The sequence below is a fragment of the Arthroderma uncinatum genome (assembly GCF_011692745.1).
Source record: "Arthroderma uncinatum strain CBS 119779 chromosome Unknown scaffold5, whole genome shotgun sequence".
Lineage (NCBI taxonomy): Eukaryota > Fungi > Ascomycota > Eurotiomycetes > Onygenales > Arthrodermataceae > Arthroderma > Arthroderma uncinatum.
In genome coordinates, this window is record NW_022983867.1 from 330,949 (window position 1) to 354,181 (window position 23,233).

At 47.8% G+C, this 23,233-nt stretch overlaps 9 protein-coding genes across 9 annotated transcripts; 4 read left to right on the forward strand and 5 right to left on the reverse strand.

The window, feature by feature from the left end:
* Positions 1–99: 99 nt before the first annotated feature.
* GIQ15_06483 (uncharacterized protein) lies at positions 100–642 on the reverse strand (the record flags this gene model as incomplete). Its single annotated transcript, XM_033553900.1, has 1 exon — positions 100–642. One exon carries the CDS (start codon positions 640–642, stop codon positions 100–102), a length of 543 nt encoding a protein of 180 aa, XP_033403415.1.
* Positions 643–1,450: 808 nt separating this feature from the next.
* GIQ15_06484 (uncharacterized protein) lies at positions 1,451–3,661 on the forward strand (the record flags this gene model as incomplete). Its single annotated transcript, XM_033553901.1, has 2 exons — positions 1,451–1,537; positions 1,598–3,661. 2 exons carry the CDS (start codon positions 1,451–1,453, stop codon positions 3,659–3,661), a joined length of 2,151 nt encoding a protein of 716 aa, XP_033403416.1.
* A 187-nt stretch (positions 3,662–3,848) lies between these two features.
* GIQ15_06485 (uncharacterized protein) lies at positions 3,849–5,035 on the reverse strand (the record flags this gene model as incomplete). The annotated part of the gene is made up of 4 exons (XM_033553902.1): positions 3,849–3,878; positions 3,961–4,553; positions 4,657–4,810; positions 4,874–5,035. The coding sequence occupies 4 exons, from the start codon at positions 5,033–5,035 to the stop codon at positions 3,849–3,851; spliced, it is 939 nt and encodes a 312-aa protein (XP_033403417.1).
* Positions 5,036–7,286: 2,251 nt separating this feature from the next.
* On the reverse strand, positions 7,287–9,021 carry GIQ15_06486 (uncharacterized protein; the record flags this gene model as incomplete). The annotated part of the gene is made up of 5 exons (XM_033553903.1): positions 7,287–8,315; positions 8,372–8,534; positions 8,591–8,706; positions 8,768–8,828; positions 8,879–9,021. The coding sequence occupies 5 exons, from the start codon at positions 9,019–9,021 to the stop codon at positions 7,287–7,289; spliced, it is 1,512 nt and encodes a 503-aa protein (XP_033403418.1).
* Positions 9,022–9,837: 816 nt separating this feature from the next.
* On the reverse strand, positions 9,838–11,389 carry GIQ15_06487 (tRNA-guanine transglycosylase family protein; the record flags this gene model as incomplete). Its single annotated transcript, XM_033553904.1, has 3 exons — positions 9,838–10,009; positions 10,067–11,084; positions 11,155–11,389. The coding sequence occupies 3 exons, from the start codon at positions 11,387–11,389 to the stop codon at positions 9,838–9,840; spliced, it is 1,425 nt and encodes a 474-aa protein (XP_033403419.1).
* A 228-nt stretch (positions 11,390–11,617) lies between these two features.
* On the forward strand, positions 11,618–12,378 carry GIQ15_06488 (thymidylate kinase; the record flags this gene model as incomplete). The annotated part of the gene is made up of 2 exons (XM_033553905.1): positions 11,618–11,768; positions 11,819–12,378. The coding sequence occupies 2 exons, from the start codon at positions 11,618–11,620 to the stop codon at positions 12,376–12,378; spliced, it is 711 nt and encodes a 236-aa protein (XP_033403420.1).
* Positions 12,379–12,400: 22 nt separating this feature from the next.
* On the reverse strand, positions 12,401–13,768 carry GIQ15_06489 (GIY-YIG catalytic domain-containing protein; the record flags this gene model as incomplete). Its single annotated transcript, XM_033553906.1, has 2 exons — positions 12,401–13,391; positions 13,449–13,768. The coding sequence occupies 2 exons, from the start codon at positions 13,766–13,768 to the stop codon at positions 12,401–12,403; spliced, it is 1,311 nt and encodes a 436-aa protein (XP_033403421.1).
* Positions 13,769–15,191: 1,423 nt separating this feature from the next.
* Positions 15,192–20,754, forward strand: GIQ15_06490 (RUM1p; the record flags this gene model as incomplete). Its single annotated transcript, XM_033553907.1, has 5 exons — positions 15,192–15,491; positions 15,558–16,560; positions 16,633–16,727; positions 16,790–19,461; positions 19,527–20,754. The coding sequence occupies 5 exons, from the start codon at positions 15,192–15,194 to the stop codon at positions 20,752–20,754; spliced, it is 5,298 nt and encodes a 1,765-aa protein (XP_033403422.1).
* A 1,156-nt stretch (positions 20,755–21,910) lies between these two features.
* GIQ15_06491 (uncharacterized protein) lies at positions 21,911–23,023 on the forward strand (the record flags this gene model as incomplete). The annotated part of the gene is made up of 1 exon (XM_033553908.1): positions 21,911–23,023. The coding sequence occupies one exon, from the start codon at positions 21,911–21,913 to the stop codon at positions 23,021–23,023; it is 1,113 nt and encodes a 370-aa protein (XP_033403423.1).
* Positions 23,024–23,233: the final 210 nt, after the last annotated feature.

Consider the following 23,233-nt stretch of genomic DNA (forward strand, 5'->3'; position numbering starts at 1 on the left):
AAAATAAACCCTTCTTTAAGGAAAGACTAGATTGATCGATTCTATACCAATCTTGCTGTCTTGAGATGTGCAAATATTTGGAGAATAAAAGCATCAAATCTATCTTCGTTTATATGCAGTTGTCACACGCGTAACGGCCTGGCCTAAGGGTCCGATAACGGTCCTTGCAAACCAGGGGGTGGCCCATACGCTCCACGCAATCCTTACTGGTAGTAAAGCCTTCGTAATCGCGTATGCCGTTGCAAACTCCAGTATCAACCGCAGTCCTTGGTTATCCTTGGCGGCAAGTTCAGCAGCGCTGTCCTCGCTGTGTCCTAATTTCTCGTTCGTAGTTGCTGGCCCGCCGACTGAGGTAGGTGTATCCTCAGCATCCTCCTGAACCCATCCTCGCTTTCGAAGCCATTTTCCAAACTTCCTGACTCCTTCATCCACTGACGAGGTGCCATCGGCATTTCCTAGGGACGGCAGCCATCCGCCATAATGGAAGACTCCAACGAGGCCAAAGAGAGGTAGAATAGCTGTTAATTCGTGCAGTATCAGGAAGGAGGTTATATGTGTGACCGGTGCATTGAAAAGGGGCGTTGTGTATGACCGAAGGAACTTTGGGAGACGGTTGTTGAAGGACTGGAGCCTTGCGCGCATTCGAGAGGAGGACGGCTGTTCGGAGTGGATTTGACGGCGTAGGACAGGGCGGAATATGGAACGGTAATTATGAATATAAGAAGAAAAGGAGGTATAAGTCCTTGAGCTTGCGTTCCATCTGGCGGCTGAGAGAACCATCTCCGAGTCAATTCCCGGATGGCGGACTGGTAAACAGAGAAAGTATGGTATATTTCCGGGTAAAGATGGATCTCATAGCATTATGAGCAAATCTCGACTCCCCCAGCAGGCTTTTGAGGCTGACCAGAACGTATATCCCGACTATACCGGGACCGTACTTCGCATGAAGTGCAATCGTCAAAGACTCAGAGCTTGCCTCGGTTCGCTGGTCAGTTACATAATACGCCCTATATGTAAGCGCAGATATATAGCAACGGCAATATCTTTCACAAATCCCTGCAGTATGGTGAAGCCTGAGCCCAGGTGCAGGACAGCAGGAGTTGCAGCTCGAAGGAAGCGCTTTTCTGTCCCCTGAGATGAAGCATATCCTGCAGAGTTGAGAGTCTAGAAAAGCATCCAAGGATTACTAAGCACTCGTTAGCTTCGGCAATGTCACTTTTGGGCTCACATAGAAGGGAACTCTTACCAGGCGAAAACTTCACTGTATTTATATATCTAGACAGTCTCTCGTCTTTTGCCTGGATACCTCTCGCGGTAACTGAGGTAGCTGCAAATCCGGCTGTGTAGCGGTTTCGTTTTGCATACTATCTCTTCAAGCGCCTTCACAGGGTGTCCAGCCGAAGAGAACACAGAGGAAGTCGACCAGTTCTCGTGGATTAGAATCGCAGCCATGGAGAAGATATCCGATAAAATAAATGCTCTTCCTAAAGATGCAAACTACTTTTCTCTGGAGTTTTTCCCTCCAAAGACCCAGATGGTGAGGTTGCCCCTCCAACCCCGCCAGAGCTGCGATCCTAACTGAATACATATCTGATAGGGTTCGTCAAACCTCCAAGCTCGTCTAGAGCGTATTTCCCAGGCCCTACGACCACTATTTGTTACGGTTACATGGGGTGCCGGTGGAAGCACTGCTGCCAGATCTCTCGAGCTTGCGGAAATATGCCAGAGACAGCTCGGACTCACAACATGTCTTCATTTGACCTGTACAAACATGAACCGAACATTGATAGACGAAGCTCTAGAGGAAACGAAGGCTTTGGGGATTCGAAACATCCTTGCCCTGCGTGGAGACCCGCCGCGGAGTGAAGAATACAATATAGATGGCGAGGATGACAGTAACAAGGATTTTAATTACGCTGTGGACCTTGTGAAATATATCCGCAAGAAGTATGGTGACTACTTCTGCATTGGTGTTGCAGGTTATCCCGAAGGACATGCGGATGAGTCTCACCCGGAAGTGCAAGATCCGCTAAAAGACCTACCCTACTTGATTGAGAAAACTCAAGCTGGTGCGGACTTCATCATGACCCAGTTGACATATGACATCGAAGCGTATAAGAAGTATGAGGCCATGTTACGAAATCATGAGTCTGGCACGTTTAAGACAATCCCTATTATACCCGGGTTAATGCCCATCCAGAGCCACCACACCTTGACCAGAGTGACCAAGCTAAGCCACGCCAAAGTTCCGCCTGAGATATTGGCGAGAGTGGAATCGTGCAAGGCAGATGATGAAGCGGTGAAGCGCGTAGGCGTTGATATCGTCAGTGAAATTGTCCAAGATATTAAGAAAATCACTACGCCTGGACATCGTGGGTTCCACTTCTATACTCTGAACCTGGAGAAATCGGTTTCCTTTATCTTGGAACGATGCAACTTGATCCCTCCATCCTCTGAATCACCTAGTGATGCGGAAATTGAGTTTGAGACGGCTGTCTATGCTGCTTCTGGTGCATCAAACGGAGTTTCGGCATCCGATGCTAGATCATTCAATGCATCGAGGATGCGAGCTTCATCAATGAACTCACAGCCACATAACCGAGTTATCGTTGACCGGTTAACGCGTGGTACAGATAGATCGGAGAGAAGCTCTACAGTACACGAAACGTCTGCTCACACTGCTGGATATCCCGCCCTTAATCCGCCAAACCGTAACACGGCCTTGCAAATATCCGAGGGACTTGGTGCGTTAGGACGAGAAGCTACGTGGGATGACTTCCCCAACGGCCGTTGGGGTGATGCCCGCTCTCCAGCTTTCGGTGAAATTGATGGCTACGGACCATCCCTTCATGTAACTGGACGCGTCGCTAGGAAACTTTGGGGCACGCCAACCTCTAGGGAAGACATCAGCAACATATTCCGACGACTTCTTTCTAGTGAACTGCACGCTGTTCCTTGGTCTGAAGGTGGCGCAGAGGAAGAAGGTGGTCTCAACCCTGAAACTGCTACCATTCGAACTGAACTCCTTAAACTAGTTGAGCGTGGATGGTGGACACTTGCATCCCAACCATCCGTCAATGGTGTGCGTAACGACCACCCCATATTTGGCTGGGGACCAAGAGGGGAAGGGTTCGTGTTCCAGAAAGCTTTTGTCGAATTTTTCTGCCCAGGAGATGACTTTCATTCAAAGCTGAAACCTCTTCTGAAGAGCTATGGCCACGATGAGTTTGCCTGGTTTGCCACCAATGCGGCGGGTGACTTTGAATCGTCGACTTTGCCAGAAACACCTGCATCACCAGCAGCAGATCCGACCGAAGCCGCTTTTGATGCTGACCCTTTGACCGAGATGGACAATGGTAGCGTCAATGCAGTGACCTGGGGTGTATTCCGTGGCAAGGAGATAGTTACGCCAACCATCATCGAGGCAGTAAGCTTCCGAGCTTGGGGAGAAGAGGCATTCGGTATCTGGGATGAATGGAGACGGATCTTCCCTCGCGGCACACCTAGTGAAAAGCTAATAAGGGAGGTTAAAGACGACGTATGGCTGGTTTTTGTTGTTGGACAACGCTTTGGAGCAGGCGGGGAGGTTGGAAAGGAGTCTAATGAAGCCGACGGAAAACTGCTCTGGAAGGTACTGGCTGGGGAAGATACAGGAATTTAACGATGAGGGCTAAAGGATGTTGGAGAACGGATATCAAACATGTTGGAGTTAATATATGAGCAATGTTGGTGTCTACAAATACTTATGTGGCTTTTGATTTTTTAATCTAAGGCTGAGAAGGTCGTGTCCAAATACCACGTCTTATATTGTGCATTCCGTAGAAGACCACATCATAAAGCTTTCATTACTAGAGCCCACTTCCATTCTTTTCATTGTTCTGCCCAGAACGTAACGTTCTACCACCTGATACCACACCGTAAACACCGCATACGATATTCGGGTTTTTGGGTTGGACTCACACCCACAAACTCGATAACGTGGTATGTATATGCAGACCCAGAGCACCTGTCTTTAAAGGCCTCGATCATATTATCAATACTCGTCTGGAGCTCGGCAGCTTTCATCTTCTCCGTTTCGAGGAGCTTTCTTCTCTCATCAATTCGCCTGTTCTCATCTTGAACCCCAGATATCTTCACGTCCTTCGTCATAAGCTGAGACTGGAGCTCACCAATCCTGCGTCCCGTATGCATAATGATGGCCATATAAAATTCACTCGAGACATGTGAATCACCCAGGTCAGGAATTGTGAGTAATTCTTGAATATGTTCGGCCGTAGTTGAAGCCAGTAAATCATGAAGATTTGGATCAGTGGTGGACTGTATACTGTGGGCAATAATCTCGGAAAATTTCTCAACTTCCCACTGGCATTTGAGGATGTACTTGATATTATCATTGGCGAGGTCGCGCAGAGAAGGAATGTCATAGTAGTCTGCGATTGCATTCACTTCCACGTGGCATAGAATGATTGCAGCCATTTGGCCCTTCTTTATTTGTTTCGCCTGGGGCCTTTGATAACCTGCAACATATTTGATAGGTATGTAACCGCCATCCCCTAACGTATTAAGTTAGGAACAGCAACAATATGTTACAATGGCGAATTGATGCAGCCAGGCTACCCATGCGCGGTTATACTGAAATGTAGCTATGTTACATACCATTAGTAAATTTAGTCCCAGAGGTTTGACCTAGGTTCTTGACCTGACCTTCGCTAAGTTTAACCTCGTATGTTTTCGTGTATAGAAAGTTGATCATCCGCCGAACTGTTTCCGGTTCGAACACCTCAGCGTTGATCACATTTGTACGTGATTCCTATAGCAAATGGGTTTAGTTTCTTGAGTATCCCACGTTTGTGTATAGAACAATGGTGGGTACCTCGAACTCGCCCTTACAAGCCGCGGCAAGCACCTTTGATTGTGCACAAACCACGTTCTTGTGCACATTGAATTGTTGTCCATGGCAGACGAGCTTCAAGTCACTATAACTGCCAGTGAGGAGGAGATCCTTGAGAAGCTCTCCATTTCCTGTATTCGACATGATTACGCCGTTTTAACGTATTCCGTGGGACTCTTGAATGGTAGAAATTGGTTATTTAATTGGAAAGGTGAGGCAGAAAAGTGAGATTTTTTTGAGAGTAAAGTGAGATATTCAGTCGTTGATGTGATGTTAGTAAACTTCTAGGTGTATAATTTAGTGTTTCCTATAGTAAGTAGTCAGCTACAAGAGTCACTAGCTCCTCGAGATGTAAGATATGCACTTATACGAGCACAGCTATACCTAGGGTATAATCTAAACCTATGGAATTGCACTTGGCGTGACGAAGGGTGAGGGAAGACTGACTCGTTTTCGTGGCCATCAAGTGGAATGGTTGGAGTCTTGTTCGAGAGAAGAGAAGAAAAGAGGAAGAATGTTGTTAAAGATGATACCCTTTTATAAGATGGGCAAAAATGAAACGGGGGTCATAGGGGAGTCGACTCCATAGCAAAGGCCGCATTATAATCCAGTGAGGGATTCCTCGTAAGAAACGCCCTAGGATTGCAGTGCCTCACATTTGTTCATGGGAATTTCTATAACATGTTGTATAATAGCCTAGCGAGGCCTTCCTGGGAAAATCTTAAGCTTCATCCCTTCGATTTTTTGAGCTGTGTAAAGGAGGATAAGACATCTGAAGAGGTAGGTGTTGACCATGTACGTCAAAGTTTTATTGGATGTATTGGACTCCATTAATATCCATTCCCTTGCCTTAGCATAAGTTCCCTTAAAAGTGGTGGTCAGAAATTTCCGGATTCATATTAACTCAAAGGACAAACGGGCGGAGAATAACCACTCCTAGGGCGTGGAGGGCCACCTTGTTGGTTCAACATAACAATATCGATGCGGAATACTCACCATGGAATAGGCAGTATTACTTTCAGTGTCGGAAAATAGCCAGTAAAACATTTCCTATGCCTGTGCATAAGATTAAAGGGCATATTGGCGTAGCTGTTGGGGGAGAACAGGTATCAGAAGTGAGCGTAGTAGCGAGTGCCGGTTAGGGTATGGTGCGGTGCGGGTCGGCCCGCCTGGCGATGCTAGCGCCCAGAACCTTAGTTAACTTTGTTCTCTCAGCCGCTAGTGACCTATGCCAAGCCATCAACCATTTACGGTATGCGCTTCCTTGCTCTTGCCACATATATTCATCGTACATGCGATTGATCGATCAATCAATTGAATAAAAATAATTAGTACGCAGGCGTACTTTGTTACTTTAGTAGACTTCTCACCGGACGATCGGTACCTGGCGTCGAGCTCGCCTGATAGGGCTGCGACGCCTTGGGATCTTACCACGGGCAAGCTGCTAAAGAACTTTGGATGGTGAAATTTGTAAACGAAGATTTCCAAACAATAGCCTTTGCCTAATGGCAACCCGAAAATCCAATGATATTGAAATTCGGTGCTCCTCTTTCTCTAGTTTAATAAAAACTGACGTTGAAATACCTACACTGGAAGATCGGTGGGTGGTTCTCGGGGGTAGAAAGATATTATGGCTTCCTATAGAGTATCGGGCAGCCTGATGGACAGTTGAGGCGCGTGGTACCCTAGCGCTGGGCCATGCGTCTGGGAACATTTCTTTTATCCGTCGCTGTTGAATTATACTATCTCATTAGCCCAATATTTTAACCTCTTTTCAACAGATAGGTTTGGGAGGGCTACTTAGGGGATTTCAAGTCGATGATTTGCCACTAGATCCTTTTATCAGGCTCTCTCAGATGGGAATGTAGCTAGATACCACAGTTATTATAATTACATCACCAAAAACTGGTTAGTTGAATAGCCAATGCGATCGACAGAGCGTGGCTAAAATCAAAAAGGCGTTCAGCAAATGGAAGAGTGGGCTATAGGTAGAGGCTCCTACTTTGTAGTAGAGCAGACCGAACTGATCAACATTATAGGGAAGAAAGATGAATACTAAGAAGGACGGCTGTAGATCAAAAGCGCGACCATCCAACCAACTCTTATTACCAAACCATTAGGAGGGAGCTGTGTTGGAAAAAGCGGCGATCCTGGATCAAGTAAATATCAAAATATCGCACAAGGTCTGTGTCGGGTCAGCCACCCACTGGCGAACCAACGTAACAGAGACTGGACAACATATTATTTTATGCGCCATTACAAAGTCGGCATGCGAGTTAAGGGGGTCCGTCATAGTATAATCAAATGATAAGGGTATAATTAGTTAATAGATCAATTAGAAACTTAAGTTTCAGGCGGTAATTATTTTTTATACAGTTCCATTGGTAAGTGGAACCTATGGAATATATCGAAACATCGGGGCATCATCTGCTAGCTCAGATGTATCCACTCTATCAAGAGGGTTAGGCTTGCCATATTCCCTATCTCTTTGCGCATTGACAATCCGGTGTCTAGTATATAATGTAATGGACATCACGCAGCTCACTGATAAAAATGCAAGCACGATGCTGTACCCTCGCGTATAAGTCGGAGCTTCGTTATGAGGGAAACTCTTGCTAGCAAGGATACTCAAGCAATGCCCTGCGATCACAATGATACAGAGGGAAATTGCTTTCTTCGACTCCGCGCCGGCATTGTCAGTCACCCACTGCACTTCTAATGGTATACACGGGAAGATACCAGCCAGCAGTAAGAATACCCCTGCAAGGGCGACTTTTGGGTTTTCTTTGGCCGGGAACGCATACATCAAGGAAACCCCAGTGATGGCGACCATGGTTCCTCCGATGAGGAATGGCCCGCGTGTCTGAAGCCTATCTGACAAGATGCTGATGCCAAGCATCACTACCCATGCCACCATATATGGACCAATGGTCATATATTGTGCTTGAGTTTTGGTATACCCCAGAGAATTGATGATTGTTGGTAGGAACACCGAGATTGTTGCCAAAGCTGCATCGTGTCCCATTTTGACAACAGCAACACCATACACTTTCCAGTCCTTGAGACCCGAGATAACATGCTTCATGACAAGCATATTGTGACCCTCACTCTGTTGTCCGCGGTTCATGCGGCTGATTGAAATTTCTTGCTCTTCCTTGCTTTTAAAGAATTTCGACGTCTCGGGCCTATCCGGAAGGCATAATAGAACCACAAAGGCGAAAGCAACTGTCGGCAAACCCTCAACTAGAAAAAGCACCCGCCAGTGGCCGATGTTGGTGTTGATTAGGGAAATGCCATATGCAATCAGGCCACCGAATGCACCTGAGAACGCAGACATTCCAATAAATATTGAAGTACGCAGAGCTAGTTCACTGCGGGTATACCAGAGGGTCAAGTGGAACACTGCTGTGGGAGCAAAGGCTGCCTGCAAGTCATTTAGCCAACGGTTTAATCGGCATGGCAATGGTGGTGTGTATTTACCTCGAACAGACCGATAAAGAAACGAGATGTAGCAAGTCCTGCGAAGTTGAACGCACCAGCTCCTGCTGCCGCAGCTACACCCCATCCAACGACTGATACAAACATGAATCTAGATGGATGAAATCGTTTGCCCCATAAGGTGAGTGGAGCTGCGAATAAAACACTAACAGAAGTAAGTCATTATACCGAAATGATGGGCATGGCAAGACAAGGACTGACTATCCAAAGTAGAAAATACTTGCTGCCCAGGTGAAATTGGAATCGTTTCCATCCAAGGCATCCTCTACCACGCCTTGAAGTTTCGCGTTTCCCAGATTTATCCGATCAAGATAGGCCTGCTGTAAATCAGCTAGCTGGCATGGGAGTGTATTTATCAAGAAGGGCTGTAAAACGAACCAGTAGATAGAGCACAACAAACTGGGGCATTATTATCCAGTCTTGACGTCGTACGAGCTTCCTACTCAACGCAGTTAGTTATAATCTAGCAGTCGGTCTGGATAGACTAACCTTTCAACTTCTGCCTTATGCTCATCTGAGCAAGGCTCCGGTGATACCATCTCATCCCCATCACTGCCTTGGTTGCCTCCGAGCTCTACATCTTTTATAACGTCCGTTGCCGCCTCGGGCTGCTTTTCATCCTGAGCCGTCATTCCGCCAGTTCGTCGAGGGAAAACGTAAACACGGGTCCATAAACGGGATGAAAACCGGGAGCGACATCATATATGTACCGCGTACGGAGCAGCAAACATCGAGTTCACCGCTTATTAATTAAACCGGGATGACGGCTCTCAACTTGATCATCGTCAGGTTTTTGGGCTTCTCTTTCTTGCGTGATTCGTTCATGGATTATCGTCTATCCCTTGCCAAGAGCGATGGCTGTAGATGATCGACATGCTTATTTGCCGGCTAATGTTTAAAGGGGCCGAGGATTTAGCCGGTATCAACTCCTCGGTGATGATCGCCCTGGATATATATGCTGCTACGTCACGAAGGAGGGGTGAATATATTGATATTGATATTGGTGAACCCCGGACAGACAAGGGGAGGTATATCCGCGTGCGCTATGATATGCTAGAGAAATACGATAAACGGCAGTTGAGAAGCCTTGATCCTAGTTAACGGCCACCAAGGCTATCTTCTCGTCCGGTAGTCCTCATAAATGCAGAGTTAGGGCGTCCCCCAATTCTTTAACAATTATCTCAACCGAGCGTTGACATTTTGAGGGCCGTCTACAGCGGTATATAGGTTTGGGTGTAAGAACCAGGCAGGCTTGTAGCATGGAATGGGTCGCTGTTGTAACACGCCCGGATAACGATAGCACACAGCGTCGACGTTGTCAAAACCAGAGTAATGCAAGAAGAGTATGACAAGAGAACGGTCGTTGGTCATCGGGCTGTCGAGTTTATATATGCAAGGGGTTTAGCTATAGAGTCGTGTCTATCGGACAGTAGGGTCACATAAACCCATCACTGCGTTTTTTCAGCAAAGCCTCGTGCTTCGAGTTCCTCAGCCCCGGCATCGGGAGTAACTACAGACGACTGCGACTCCAGAAGTTTCTCTGCAACAGCATCTAGCCGCCCGAAAACCTTCGGGTTACGTTTTTCACCCGGTCCTGTTTTAAACTGGTATCCTCGCATCCTGTTCGTCAGTTAGCAAGGTGTCCGGTTGACTTATAAAGGGAAATATAGAACCTACCGAGGACCCTGTCCGCTCGGCTCGGGGAATTCAGTCTCATAAGTTCGTTCAAAGGTGTTGACATCCTCTTCAAACGTCCCGTTCTCGATGCTCGTTCTAATAGCGGCAAAGAACCTATCCATGGTGGAGTAATTGTGAATCTGCAGCAGTGTCCACGCAAGCATTTCTTTTGCATTGAGCAAGTGGCGGAGGTATGCTCGATGGTACGTCTTACATGTGTAGCATTGACAATCTGAGACAAGTGGTGAAATATCGGCTGAATGTTCAGGTAGCAGCATATCAACAGCCAGAGGTAAGGGCGTTGAGTTATTATTATCACCCTGGGAGGTTCCTTGTGGGAAGACAAAACTGAAAGCCAATCCTGCATCAGATGCTGCTCCAATAAATGATATGGCCGAAAGGTCAAGTCCGAGGGAGACGCCCTTGAGCACATCCTGTGGAGTGTTTGGTTCACCAAGGGACAAACGTGGGAGATTCCACAGCGACTGGGGAATGATCTCAATCGTCGACGGATCCCATATTGCAAATCCAGCCACATTTTCATTCATTTCTTCTGCCAGTTCTCGCAAATATACAGTTTGCCGTTCCCTTTCGAGCGGAAGAATTGGTGCAAAGAATGACGTCCCAGAGAGCGGGTTGGCAGTGTCTGCATTTTTATAGAGTACGTCTATTGCCGACTGTGTCCAAGCATGCGTCCGGTCAACCATCTTTTCTCGTCTCTTTACACCAGGCCGTCTATCTAGAACATCAGCCAAGCCAATCGCAACATCTGGTTGTAAACTTTTAATCGCCTCCTGATATTTTTCTACCTGCAGTTGCTGGTACCCGACTGATGTCAAGATCGTTACCGAGTCCGAAGAATTCGAGCTGGCGGTGGCGACGGGAGGGATCCTCCTAGGCCCAAGGAATAGTAAATAATCATCATCGAACGAGAGGAATTTCCGGAGAGAAGATTCTGATTTCTCCGTTGGGACGTTGTATATTGGTGGTACTTCTTTCAGGGCGGTTCGTTCTATGACTGTACTGCTCCAGCGAGCAGAGTAGTTAGCATACAGACATGACTGTTTCCGGCAAGATAGGTCACATACAATCTTCAAGTGCAACGTATAGGCTGCCTATAGACATATGTTCCTTTATATTATCATGGGTAACATGAGGTAGCACCCCTCTCGACGTGATGGGCACATATCCTGGCGTTAGTATCGTTTTGCGCCCGACCCGGCATAACCTCCCAAGCCGCGGAGCAAGCTGAGTTGGCGGGTGTGTTAGTAGACTAAAAGTGAGCATTTCCTCAGGCTTATCGGACGGTGTGTCAGTAGCCATATTCGACTTGTGATAAAATATTTGCGAAAAGCGTTGAACTTGCGGCTTTGCGATCTTCATGCATTTTTTGGAGCTACGAAGAGGTTTGACTTTTGGCCCACAGGCCGAGGCCAAGACTGCCATATAGATAATACTTAGGCCTGACGCTCTTACAGTCGACAACAGGGGCAGCTTTTGGTGATTTATTTGGAATCGGAGTTATCTATATAACGGATCCGTCTTGTAACCATGGCGTTGGAGAAAGATACGCCGGCTGCTGGGAGAGGTGCCCTGGTCGTTGTGGAGGGGTTGGATCGCGCTGGGAAATCAACCCAATGTGCTTCACTTCACCAGTCGCTCGTAGACCGAGGGCACAAGGCGAAGTACATTCGGTTTCCAGGTGCGTATAGCATCATTGAGATGTAATTGTCAATATTAACCATATATTAGACAGGACTACGGCCATTGGCCAGATGATAGACCGATACCTTCGAGGAGAAACGCAGCTAGACGACCATGCAGTGCATCTCCTATTTTCTGCGAATAGATGGGAAGCCGCTAAGCAAATACGACAAGATATCTCAGATGGAATCACTGTTATTGTGGACCGATATTCGTACTCCGGAGCAGTCTACTCGGCTGCGAAAGAGAACGAGGAGTTGCAGCTGGACTGGGCATGGAGGCCAGAAATTGGGCTACCACGACCGGATATTTGGTTCTTTTTGAATATATCTACTGAAGTTGCGGCTAAAAGGGGAGGTTATGGGACGGAGAGATATGAAACTCTCAACTTGCAGAGGAAAGTTGGGAAGCTGTTCCTGTCCTTGTCTGGATTGAAAGGCAATGAGGACATGCGGATAATTGATGCAGGGAGAGAGATGGAAGTTATTTCCCGCGAAATTCAGGATGAAGTGCTACAGACTATGGCGAGTGTTGATACGATAGGGCCATTGAGGAAACTGGCTGCTTTACCGTTTGCAGATGCAGAAACCAAGGACTCTGTCGCATAGCTGTGGAGCGGCTGAAATACTATCATTCAACTATATCTATATCGTCCCATTCGTCTGGTTTGCCATTCTTGAGCGAAATTGACATGTCTGGGTGTTTCCTCGGATGATTGGTATAGCTGGTCAGCAATGAGTTCTCCCCCGGTTCTCTGGTCGGCCGTGACGTTTTCGCTGGGAACTTGACGGTTGAGGGGCCAAAGTCTTCGTCATCGCTACTACTAAGCAGGTCTATGGGACTTGGATGCGCTACGTCTTCTGATAGCTCGCCTCCAGATTCCTCCTCAATTGTTTGCGGCTGGTTGGGATTATCACCTTCCTCGTCCTCTGCATCGGAGTTATCGTCGTGGACAGATCTCGTCCCATGGCTCCGAACTCTATGTGTCATCTCTTTCATGAGAACATGCCACTCGATGCTTGACCGGCAGCTTGGGCACCTTCCATTAACCGGGATAAAACCGTTACTGGTGCTTTCAGACTCCATAAAACTCGACGAGAGGCATAGAAGATGTGACGCGCAGCGACAAGCTTCACATGAGCAAATTACGATTAGATCATCGCTCAAGCGAAGACGGTCGTGGCAGATACCACAATCAATCCGTTCCCCGGCCTCGAGGATGAATTGTGTCTTCTCCTTATATGACTTCAGACTAGTCCCTGAGATATCCAGTCTCTGAAGGGCATTCTGAAGGGGCCGTCCTTCTTCACCCGAAGCCCCGTCGTCGTCAAAGTCAGTCGTGAACCTTATATGTCCAGGGACAAATGTATCAGCAGCTTCGGTCCAGCCCTGCCAAACACGATGCACATCTGCTTTAAAAAACCGCACTTCCAAAGGCCAGCTTGAGAAATACGGTGAACGCAATAGGAGATGCAAACGAGCCACGACGCTTGTCAGTGATTCGCGAGGGTTGCTCGACTTTCTAGCCATGCGTTTCCCTGTTTTAGAACATATTCGAACATTAGTTTCTGTTTCGCTATTCGCTGCATGACGAGAAGCTTGTGTGTTCTGCCACGCCCATCTATATGTGAAGCAGGTTAGTAGGTCAGCCAAGACATATATAAACACAGCTACGTACTCAAATTGCAAGGCACCGGTACGACTGGTAAACCCGCTGACTATCATGACCATCTCCCACGGCCGTAGCTTTTCTCTATGGGTTCTATGTGCCCCACCCTTGATGCGGCCGTTATGCTGTGCAAGACGGCGCACTGGGTTTGGAGTAGATCCGATGTAGAGACTGGCATGACGCACAGTCGACCGGAGTAGATAGGCACAGTAGAAAGGGGGTATAGCTTTGACCAGCGACTGTTCTTGCTGGCTTCTCTCTGTACAGGCGTCTTTGCCTTTGGAGGTAAACAGGCCTGGTGCAGGACTTGACCGCGACCGCTGTGACATGAGTGGGTTATTTAACATATATTAAATTAATAGTTAACAGTAGAGAATAAAGGTATGGCCGTGTTATATCTCATGTTATGATGTGTTTACTCATGTTATGATGTGTTTACTCATGTTATGATGTGTTTATGTAGGATCAAAGTGCAAGTTGGAACCTCTGGGTCAGGTGACGTGGCCGCGATGTTGAATATCAGAGTGGAAGGACACGTTATAGAGCTGTTCCGAAGCACTCCAGACAGCAGGAAAAATGCCAGAAGACCAGGGCGTCCTTCATGTCCGGCTCTGAGCGCGCTTACATCGCATTTGCCCTGACAAAGCGATCTTAGCTTGACGGAGACAGCTAGCTAATTCTCGGCGCTTGACTCCGAGACTCTGCTCGTCTTATCCCTGGAGTACTGTAACGATTACGCCCGCCGTGTAACAGAAGCCGACTCGGGAAGAGAAGAAGAAGAAAAGAAGAAGAAGAAGAGAGAGAGAGAGAGTTGAAAGGAGGTAGCGGACACGACTATGAGCTGCATTATGAGATTATATTGCATGGCCCTGTGCTACCGTCGAGCTCGACAACTTTTTCCGTCTTCCGTACCAGCTCTGTCTTCCAGCTACCCTGGCGTGTGAGACCGGGACCGTAAACCATCGTGGGAGTTAGTTCGTTAGCTGTAACTGAGCTCCCTCTCGCGCCACTGGACGTACTCCGTACCTATATAGACATCTTCAGACACCTCGTACATATCACAAGATCTTTAACGGAATGTTAGAGAGAGTATAGAATGAGTATAGAGAGTAGAGAAAGAGAAGAGAAAGAGTAGAGTATAGAATGAGTATAGAGAGTATAGAGTATAGAGTAGGGAGTAGAGAAAGAGTAAAGAGAAGAGGATGAGTCAGCTGTATTATTGATACATGACTAAGCAAACGGACAAAATAGGCTCTGAGGTATCCAGAGATCGAATATATTGTGCTTCACTCGATGGCTGCACCCATTCTCTCGCCCTTGATCTCGATGGAATGAGACTCAGACTCGGCTCGGCTCGTACTCTCGCGATCGTTGACTGACCCGGCACCGTCGGGCCCCTAATTCACCGCCGGTTCCCCGTCCTTCTCCCCTTCTGCTCGAGTATAGTCCTTTTTTCCCTTTCCTTTCGGGTACCCAGGACGGCCCAGGGCGACATTTAAGCCCTTGATATAATTTGATATAGCCCGCGTTCTGTCGCCCTCTCGCACCTTCGGCCCTCATATTCATAGCCAATGCATTCGCGATACGCCGTCTATATATCATACCAAACGTGACGACGACTACCTACTGCTCTCTCCCCGATCGGCCCCATTCGACATGGCGGCTGCCACTTCATCGGAGCCTCCCTCCGCTGGGCAGCAGCAGCAGCAACAGCAGCAGCAGCAGAACCCGCAGTCGGCTGGCCGGCCGTCTATGCAAACTGCCAATTCTACGACCTCATACGGCTCGAATGTGCCGCTGAGTGCTCGACGGGCAGCGCCCTTGGACCTGTCGACCGTCGAACGCCGCGACCAGATCCCAGCTACGAGAGATCCCCCCAAACGCAACAGGCCTCATGATTTACAGGAGGCTCCCACCTTCTATCCGACCGAGGAGGAGTTCAAGGATCCCATGGCCTATATTCGAAAGATCTCGCCTGAAGGAAGGAAATATGGCATCTGCAAAGTCGTTCCTCCAGAGACCTGGAATCCAGGCTTTGCTATCGACACGGAGGTATGACAGTGCAGCTTTGGGCCCGAGGAGAAAAGGGGAAAGTGAATGCTAACGCGGTCTACTCAGCGGTTCCATTTCCGAACTCGTCGACAAGAGCTTAACTCTGTTGAAGGAGGTATGCACGCGTCTTTCCTGTCCCAAGTCAACGGCTCTCGCGACAGCCATCCTGACTGCCATCTAGGTACCCGAGCGAACCTCAACTATCTCGACCAATTGACAAAATTTCACAAGCAGCACGGCACAAGTCTAACCCGTTTTCCCAGCGTCGACAAACGACCCCTCGATCTATACAAGCTGAAAAAGGCAGTGGAAATACGAGGTGGCTTCGAACAGGTTTGTAAGTTGAAGAAATGGGCAGAGATCGGGCGCGATCTTGGCTACAGCGGTAAAATCATGTCGTCACTATCTACCTCTCTCAAGAACTCGTACCAGCGATGGCTGCAGCCGTACGAAGAGTACCTACTTGTCGCAAAACCAGGAGTACAGCATCAACTGGAAGTTGAGAACGGTGGGCCATTCACACCGTCCCCGAACCAGTCGCCAGCAGAAAAGAAGAAACGCCAGATGCAGAATGGTCATCGGCAGTCGGACGTGGGTGTCGAGGATAGCTCTTCCACGCGAAGAGCGTCTGCAGCTCTCAACGCCTCGCTCGTCGACAGTGATGAGGGCAACGGGAATTCAACCGGTACTCCTCGCGAAGCAACGCCGGTACACGTACAGCAACCTATGACGTTGGGATTCACAGCCGTCAACTCCAGGCCAAGCGGGTTTGCTGCGATAAACACGCCTTCGTCATTCACGGCTGTCAACAGAGCTGTCTCCGAGGTGAAACGAGAAGCAGACGAGGTAGTAGGAAATTCGACACCACATTCACACTCTAACTCTATTCCAATTTCCGCGAAGCCTTCTCCTGATCAGAAACGGGCGAAGTCTAACTCCACTCCCCTTACAAATGGTCACGACGAGCATTCCTTGAAGCGCGTGCATAGCAGTGACGGTCATTCGCACGGTGATAACGACGACTCGGAAGAAGGAGGAAATGGCCGACGAAGTAAGCGTCTGAAGAAGGGTAGGTCGTTCGATTGGTATATCGAAACCCTGCCATGGCTGAGCGTATACTAATGATATCACTTCCACTTAGATGGCGTGCCGACTATTGCCGGGTCTAATATGAGCTTACTACGACCGTCCCCTTCACAGCCAAAAGCCAAAACCGGGACCTGTAAAACTGGAGATGTAAGTGCATAGCAAGAATCATGCATATCACGAGGTGTATCATGAAACTAAAACCCATGTAGCGATGTGAAAGCTGTGGAAAGAGTGACAACCAGCCATCCATTCTCGCCTGTGATGGATGCGACATCGGCTACCATATGCAATGTCTTGATCCGCCCCTGACAACAATACCTGACTACGATTGGCATTGCCCCAAATGCCTTGTAGGAACCGGAGAATATGGGTTTGAAGAAGGTGGTATATACTCTCTTAAGCAATTTCAAGAGAAGGCGAATCACTTTAAGAAAAACTATTTCGGCTCCAAGTTGGCTGTCAATACCAGCTCTGCGCCAAACGCCCAACTCTACGAAGCAGAAGATAACGTGGAACGCGAATTCTGGCGACTTGTTGAGAGTTTGACTGAGACCGTGGAAGTCGAATATGGAGCTGATATCCACTCGACAACGCACGGAAGTGGTTTCCCTACCGTCGAAAGGAACCCTCTTGACCCTCATGCTACCGATCCGTGGAATTTAAACGTCCTCCCATTACACCCAGAATCGCTATTCCGACACATCAAGTCTGATGTATCAGGCATGACGGTGCCATGGGTATATGTAGGAATGTGCTTCTCGACGTTTTGCTGGCATAACGAAGACCACTACGCTTATTCGGCTAACTACCAACATTTCGGATCTACCAAGACCTGGTATGGCATTCCTGGTGCTGATGCGGAAGCGTTCGAAGAGGCGATGCGCCAGGCTGTCCCAGAGCTATTTGAGACACAGCCTGATCTTTTGTTCCAACTGGTCACTTTACTCCCACCAAATCAATTGAAGAAAGCCGGAGTCAACGTTTACGCCTTGGACCAGAGAGCCGGACAATTCGTCATAACGTATCCACAAGCCTACCATGCTGGGTTCAATCATGGGTTCAATTGTAATGAGGCAGTGAACTTTGCTCCAAGCGAGTGGGAGCCATTTGGCCAATCTGGTGTTGACCGATTACAGGCATTCAGACGGCAACCTTGCTTCTCTCACGACGAAATGTTGCTTACAGCTGCTGGAAGAGATACATCGATAACTACAGCAAAATGGCTGGGGAAGGCATTGCGACGTATGTGCGATCGCGAACTCGAACAAAGGGCAAACCTCCTTTTGCGGTCTCGAGAGCTTGAAAATGGGAACGGTACTCACAATGGTGACCAAGGCAGCAAGCCTGCAACTTCTTCTGCGCTGAATATCACCGTGGAAGAAACGGACCTTCTGGAAGACGAGTACCAGTGTAGCTATTGCAAAGTATACAGCTACCTCTCGCTATTCAGGTGTCATAAATCGGGGAAACAGCTTTGTCTAATGCATGCTGGAACAACCGAGTGCTGTGGCGGCGATCCAGCACTTTGTCTACGCGGAACCGATCATTCAATCCGATATCGACTGTCTGATGAAGATTTGCAGAAATGCGTACAGAAGGTGGAGGACCGCGCCAAGATTCCTGAAGCGTGGGCGGAGAGGCTGGACAGAATCCTCGAGGATGAGCCAAAACCATCTTTGAAATCTCTCCACGCTCTTCTCTCGGAGGGCGAGAAGATACCATATCATCTCCCGGGGCTACAGGATCTTGCTGCCTTCGTACAGCGGTGCGATAAGTGGGTTGAGGAAGCGAACAATTACTTAACTCGCAAGCAACAGAATCGACGCAAGAACGAAAAAATCTGGAGAAAGGGAAACCCAGCGAAAGCTGCACAGATGGAAGAACGAGACCGTGAACTACGTAGTATCGAGAAAATCCACAGCCTTCTATCAGAGGCAGACCGTCTATCGTTCGACTGCCCTCAGATAACAGCTCTGCACGAAAAAGTCCAGGAGATCGAGAGGTTCCAGAGAGAGGCACAAGCTGTGTTTCTTAGCTCGCACACCGCGTCCGCCCAAGCTGTCGAAGAGTTAGTGGAACTTGGTCGCAACTTCAGTCTTGATATCCCAGAGGTAGACAAGTTGGAACGCGTCTTACAGCAAATGAAATGGAACGATGACGCACGACGTCGACGTGATCAGTACCAAACGTTAGAGGATTGCGCCGATTTCATCAAGCAAGCCGAGGAATTGAACATATCCGAGGCTAACAACCATCTACTACATTTCCGTGAGATGTACTGCAGTGGAGTGGCATGGGAAGCAAAGGCAAAGGAACTTATGTCTGTCGAGGCCGTCCACTACCAACAACTCGAAGCGCTTTCTGCCCAAGCAGCTCGATTCCCCGTCTCCCCAGAGACACTCGCTTCGGTTGACGCTATCCTGACAAAGCAACGCGAGGCTCAAAAGCAGATATCTAGCCTTTATGAAAAGAGCAAATGTACTGATTTCCGAAATCGTCCGCATTACCGTGATGTACGAGATTTGATGGAGTCATTGGTACAGTTGAACAGCAAACCGAATGGCACAATAGACCTAGAACGTGAGCAGAAGCGCCATGAAGACTGGATGAGGAAGGGGAAAAAGCTGTTTGGCAAAGCCAATGCGCCTTTGCACATTCTCAAGATGCACATGCAGTATGTTGAGAAAAGAAACTCGTATTGCTTTGATCTCGAGGATCGGTTCCGCCCACCCGTTGAACCAGCATCTCGAGAGGCCAGTCCTGATGGTTCTGGGGAATCTCAGCCATGGGCTGGGAGCAGGTCGAGGAAGAAGGACGTTTTCTGCATCTGCAGACAACAAGAGTCTGGTCTAATGATCGAATGCGAAGTCTGTCATGAATGGTAAACACACCACATTCTCCTACCTATTAACATACTGTTCTTAATTACTAACTGACCTTTTTCAGGTACCATGGCAAGTGTCTTAAGATTGCCCGTGGTAAAGTCAAAGAATACGATAGCTACACCTGTCCTATCTGTGACTGGCGGGTTAAAATACCCCGTGATGCTGCCCGACCCAAGCTGGAAGACCTACTCGATTGGCAAGCAGAGCTTGCCGATCTCCCATTCCAACCCGAAGAGGAACAGGTCCTGATGTCCATCATCGATCAAGCATCATCATTCCGGGAATTTTTGCGCCCCTTTACAAACCCCGCCTGCATGACCGCCGAAGAGGTCCCTACTCAGATCTTCTACCTCCGTAAAATTGAAGGGGCAGAAGTTCTACTTGCCTACGAAACGAACTATTTCCGCCAGGAAGTTCATAAATGGTCCCCAGTGGCGCCTGAACCACCACCAATTCTGGAACAGTCGTTATCAACGCGTAAACCACGACCGACAAAGCAGCAAAAGATTATGGCTCAGCTCGGCATTGAGAAACCGGAGGATATCCCCCTCCATCTCCGTACCAAACACCACATCTTCCCCGCGAAGCGAAAGTCCACTGAGCCCCAAAATGGCCGGCCACCACCTCTACAGCCAGCTCCGTCAAACCGCTCAAATACACCCGTGGATGACCCAAGGTCTGTCTCGGTTGGCACCGATCAAATTCCATCGACTCTCGCCACGACTCAAGCTCCTCAGACCCCTGCCTCCTATCCATTCGGCCACCCATTCCAGCTTTCCTCCGGCGAACAAAACACAACGTTTGGAAGTGGCTCCGGCCCCTTCCTAGCCCAAGACAATGGCGACCAGTCACCGTCGTTCTCGCCAGGATCGCCTGCTGCTCGACACGCTGGGCTTGACCCGTCATTCTTCAGCCCTCCAAGCTTCGAACGGAACCACCAGCTACCTCCGGGCTCAGAGTCAGAAAATATGAAAGGCACCGCGGGAGTTGGCGTGGATGTAGATGTTGATGCACATAATCCATTCGGAAGCAGCCCTCGTGCAAATATGGATGATCTATTCGCCGATCTCACAAACCATGATACCGAAGCCGAGCATGTCGAAGAGATTAGCCATGCAAACGAAGCCCTAGAGGCACTCAAGAGCGCTCAAGCCTGCGGTTCCCGCACGGGTTCTGTATCCGAATCTGGAAATAACGGCTCTAACGGGGACCCTGATCTTCTCGAGAATGCTAGCCACAATGATGACAACGAGCATGAAAATGGCGGTGGCCTAGGCGAAGAATATTAAAGTTGAGTTTCGTCAAATCTCTGACCCTTTCGTGCTTATGATTAATGTTTATCGCTTTCTTTTCACATTTCCATCCTAGATTAATGTTCTATTCCCTGTTTTCTTTCGTTGTTTATTCTTAGACGGTTTTCTCTGATGAGTTTTAACCCTCCTTACCTTTTCGGAAAAGGCTCTCATATATACTGGAGGAATCGATAAGGAGTCGTGAAGGAGTCGAAATGGGAGGGGATAGGCCGGCGTACCCGTTGTCACTATTTTCTCTCTCCTGTGCTCTACTTATCTTTATATGTTTTGCGCTTTTTCTGTTTCCATTTCCATTTTTATTTTGCCGGATGGGTGGGTGGCATTAATGTTTTAATGCTTTCATCCCGGCCAAGATTTGAGTCTCATCTATTTCAACATTTCGTCATTTACGTTGTTTCTTGTTTTTATCCTTATTTGCGCTGCACCTTTTTTCATATTAATATCCTGTATCATTCCTATCAGTTGCCACACTGTCCATCGTTTTTCGTTTCTGCTCTTCTCACTCTGATCACCCTTTCCTGCTCCTTCTCTGTATCCTACGTAACTTCGCCAGCTGTTGTAACAATATATGGATTATTCTTAATCGTGGACATTGAAAGTCGACTCTATTCAGCACACGTGACTTGTGTGGTCAAGATCCTGATTTCACATCATACAAACCAGATAAATATAGCCAACTCCCCGAGAATCGAGGGGTGAACAAACTATGCATAAAAGCAATCCGAAGCGTATTGGCTTGGTCCCATTTTTGAAGAATGCGGCCCAATGGTCAAGAACTCCCACGCCTGCTACTAAGGTGCAACCAACATACGTGATTGGGAACTCATCAGCGGATTTAGACTCCATCATTTCAGCAGTTATATATTCCTATTTTGCAACGTCAGCTAGATCTCAAGAGAACCGTCAATATATACCCGTGATCAACTTACCGGATGTTCCGGCAGGAAAAGAATTGAGGAGACTACGACCAGAATTCGCAGCAGCGTTAAATCTTTCTACACAAAGACCATGGGTCAACTCGAAACCCGAAAGTACAGGGGCCTTAAATACTTTACCCGAGGACGGCAACACTGATGATTTGCTCAAAGAAAGTATCTTGACTGTTGCGGAGCTCCGGGGAAACTTGCTTAACATGAAAAAGTCAAGAGATTTGACTTCATCGGATGACCACCCTGAAAGCACCCAGCCAGGTTTGGGCCTGAACGTTTTCATGGTGGATTGGAATGCATTACCCACGATTCAGCCCCATGGAATTGGAATTGACGGTATCTCGGATAAAGCTGAAGATATCAGTATATCGGTTGTGGGGTGTATTGATCATCATGAAGACGAAGGGTTCATCTCAAAGCATTCAATACCCCAATTGGAGACTGAAACGTTTGCCGAACCACAATGCATTCAAACAGGAGTTGGAAGTTGCACGTCCATAATTGTGCGTGAACTGCGAAACCGTGGCTGGTGGGAAGGCTGCAACTCTTCAACAATCGACGGCACTGCGAAGGAAATCTCTCACGGGGAAACGAGAGATTCTAATACTCAAGATACAGTATATGAATCTCAGGCTGCACAGCTTGCACTAGCAGCAATATTAGCAGACACTGCAAACATGACAGCGGAGAGCAAAGTGTCTGACGTGGATCGAGAGGCTGTGGCATTCCTAGAGAATAAGATCAACCAGTGCACCTCTATCAGCTGGGACCGCGATGCATTCTACACTTGCATTATGAATGCCAAATCTTCTAGTGTTGACTTTCTTACGGTTGATGAAACTTTGGGAAGAGATTATAAAGAATGGGTAGATCCAGTTCGCCCAGGCCACAATGTCAAGATTGGAATATGCTCCGTTGTTAAACCACTCTCTTGGCTATTCGAAAAATGTGGTTCAGAAAATCCAGAGAAGAGCTGTAATGAGGCAGCATTTTTTAAGTCTTTAGAGGCATTTTCTCTGGCTAGAGATCTTGACGTCGTTGCTATTATGACTGCTTTCTCGGCACTTCCGGAGGATGAGTTCCAGCGTGAACTAGTTGTTACTATTCTGAATGATGAATATTCATCCAAGCTTGAGGACTTCAAGAACGTTGCAATTACCGACTTAGGTATCGAAGAAGGCCTACTTAACCAGGAGGACATCAAGGACCTAGGCAAGATAGCGGGAAATTCACGGATATGGCGACAGTGCGATGTTACAAAGAGTAGAAAACAAGTGGCCCCATTGATGAGAAAGATATTTACAGGGGGCAATTGATATAATTATTGTCTTATAGTTTACTACTTTGGAAAAGATAAGGAATTAAAATTGAAGGATTCTTTAAACTTGCTATTACAAAGCACTTATAGGATTTTATCGCAAGAAAACACAAACATTTTAGTCTGAAATCATCTGGAATGGGGTGGGCGAGAATGAAATAGGAGGTAAAAGGGCCCTGAAGAATTCTCAAATATAAAATATACTTCC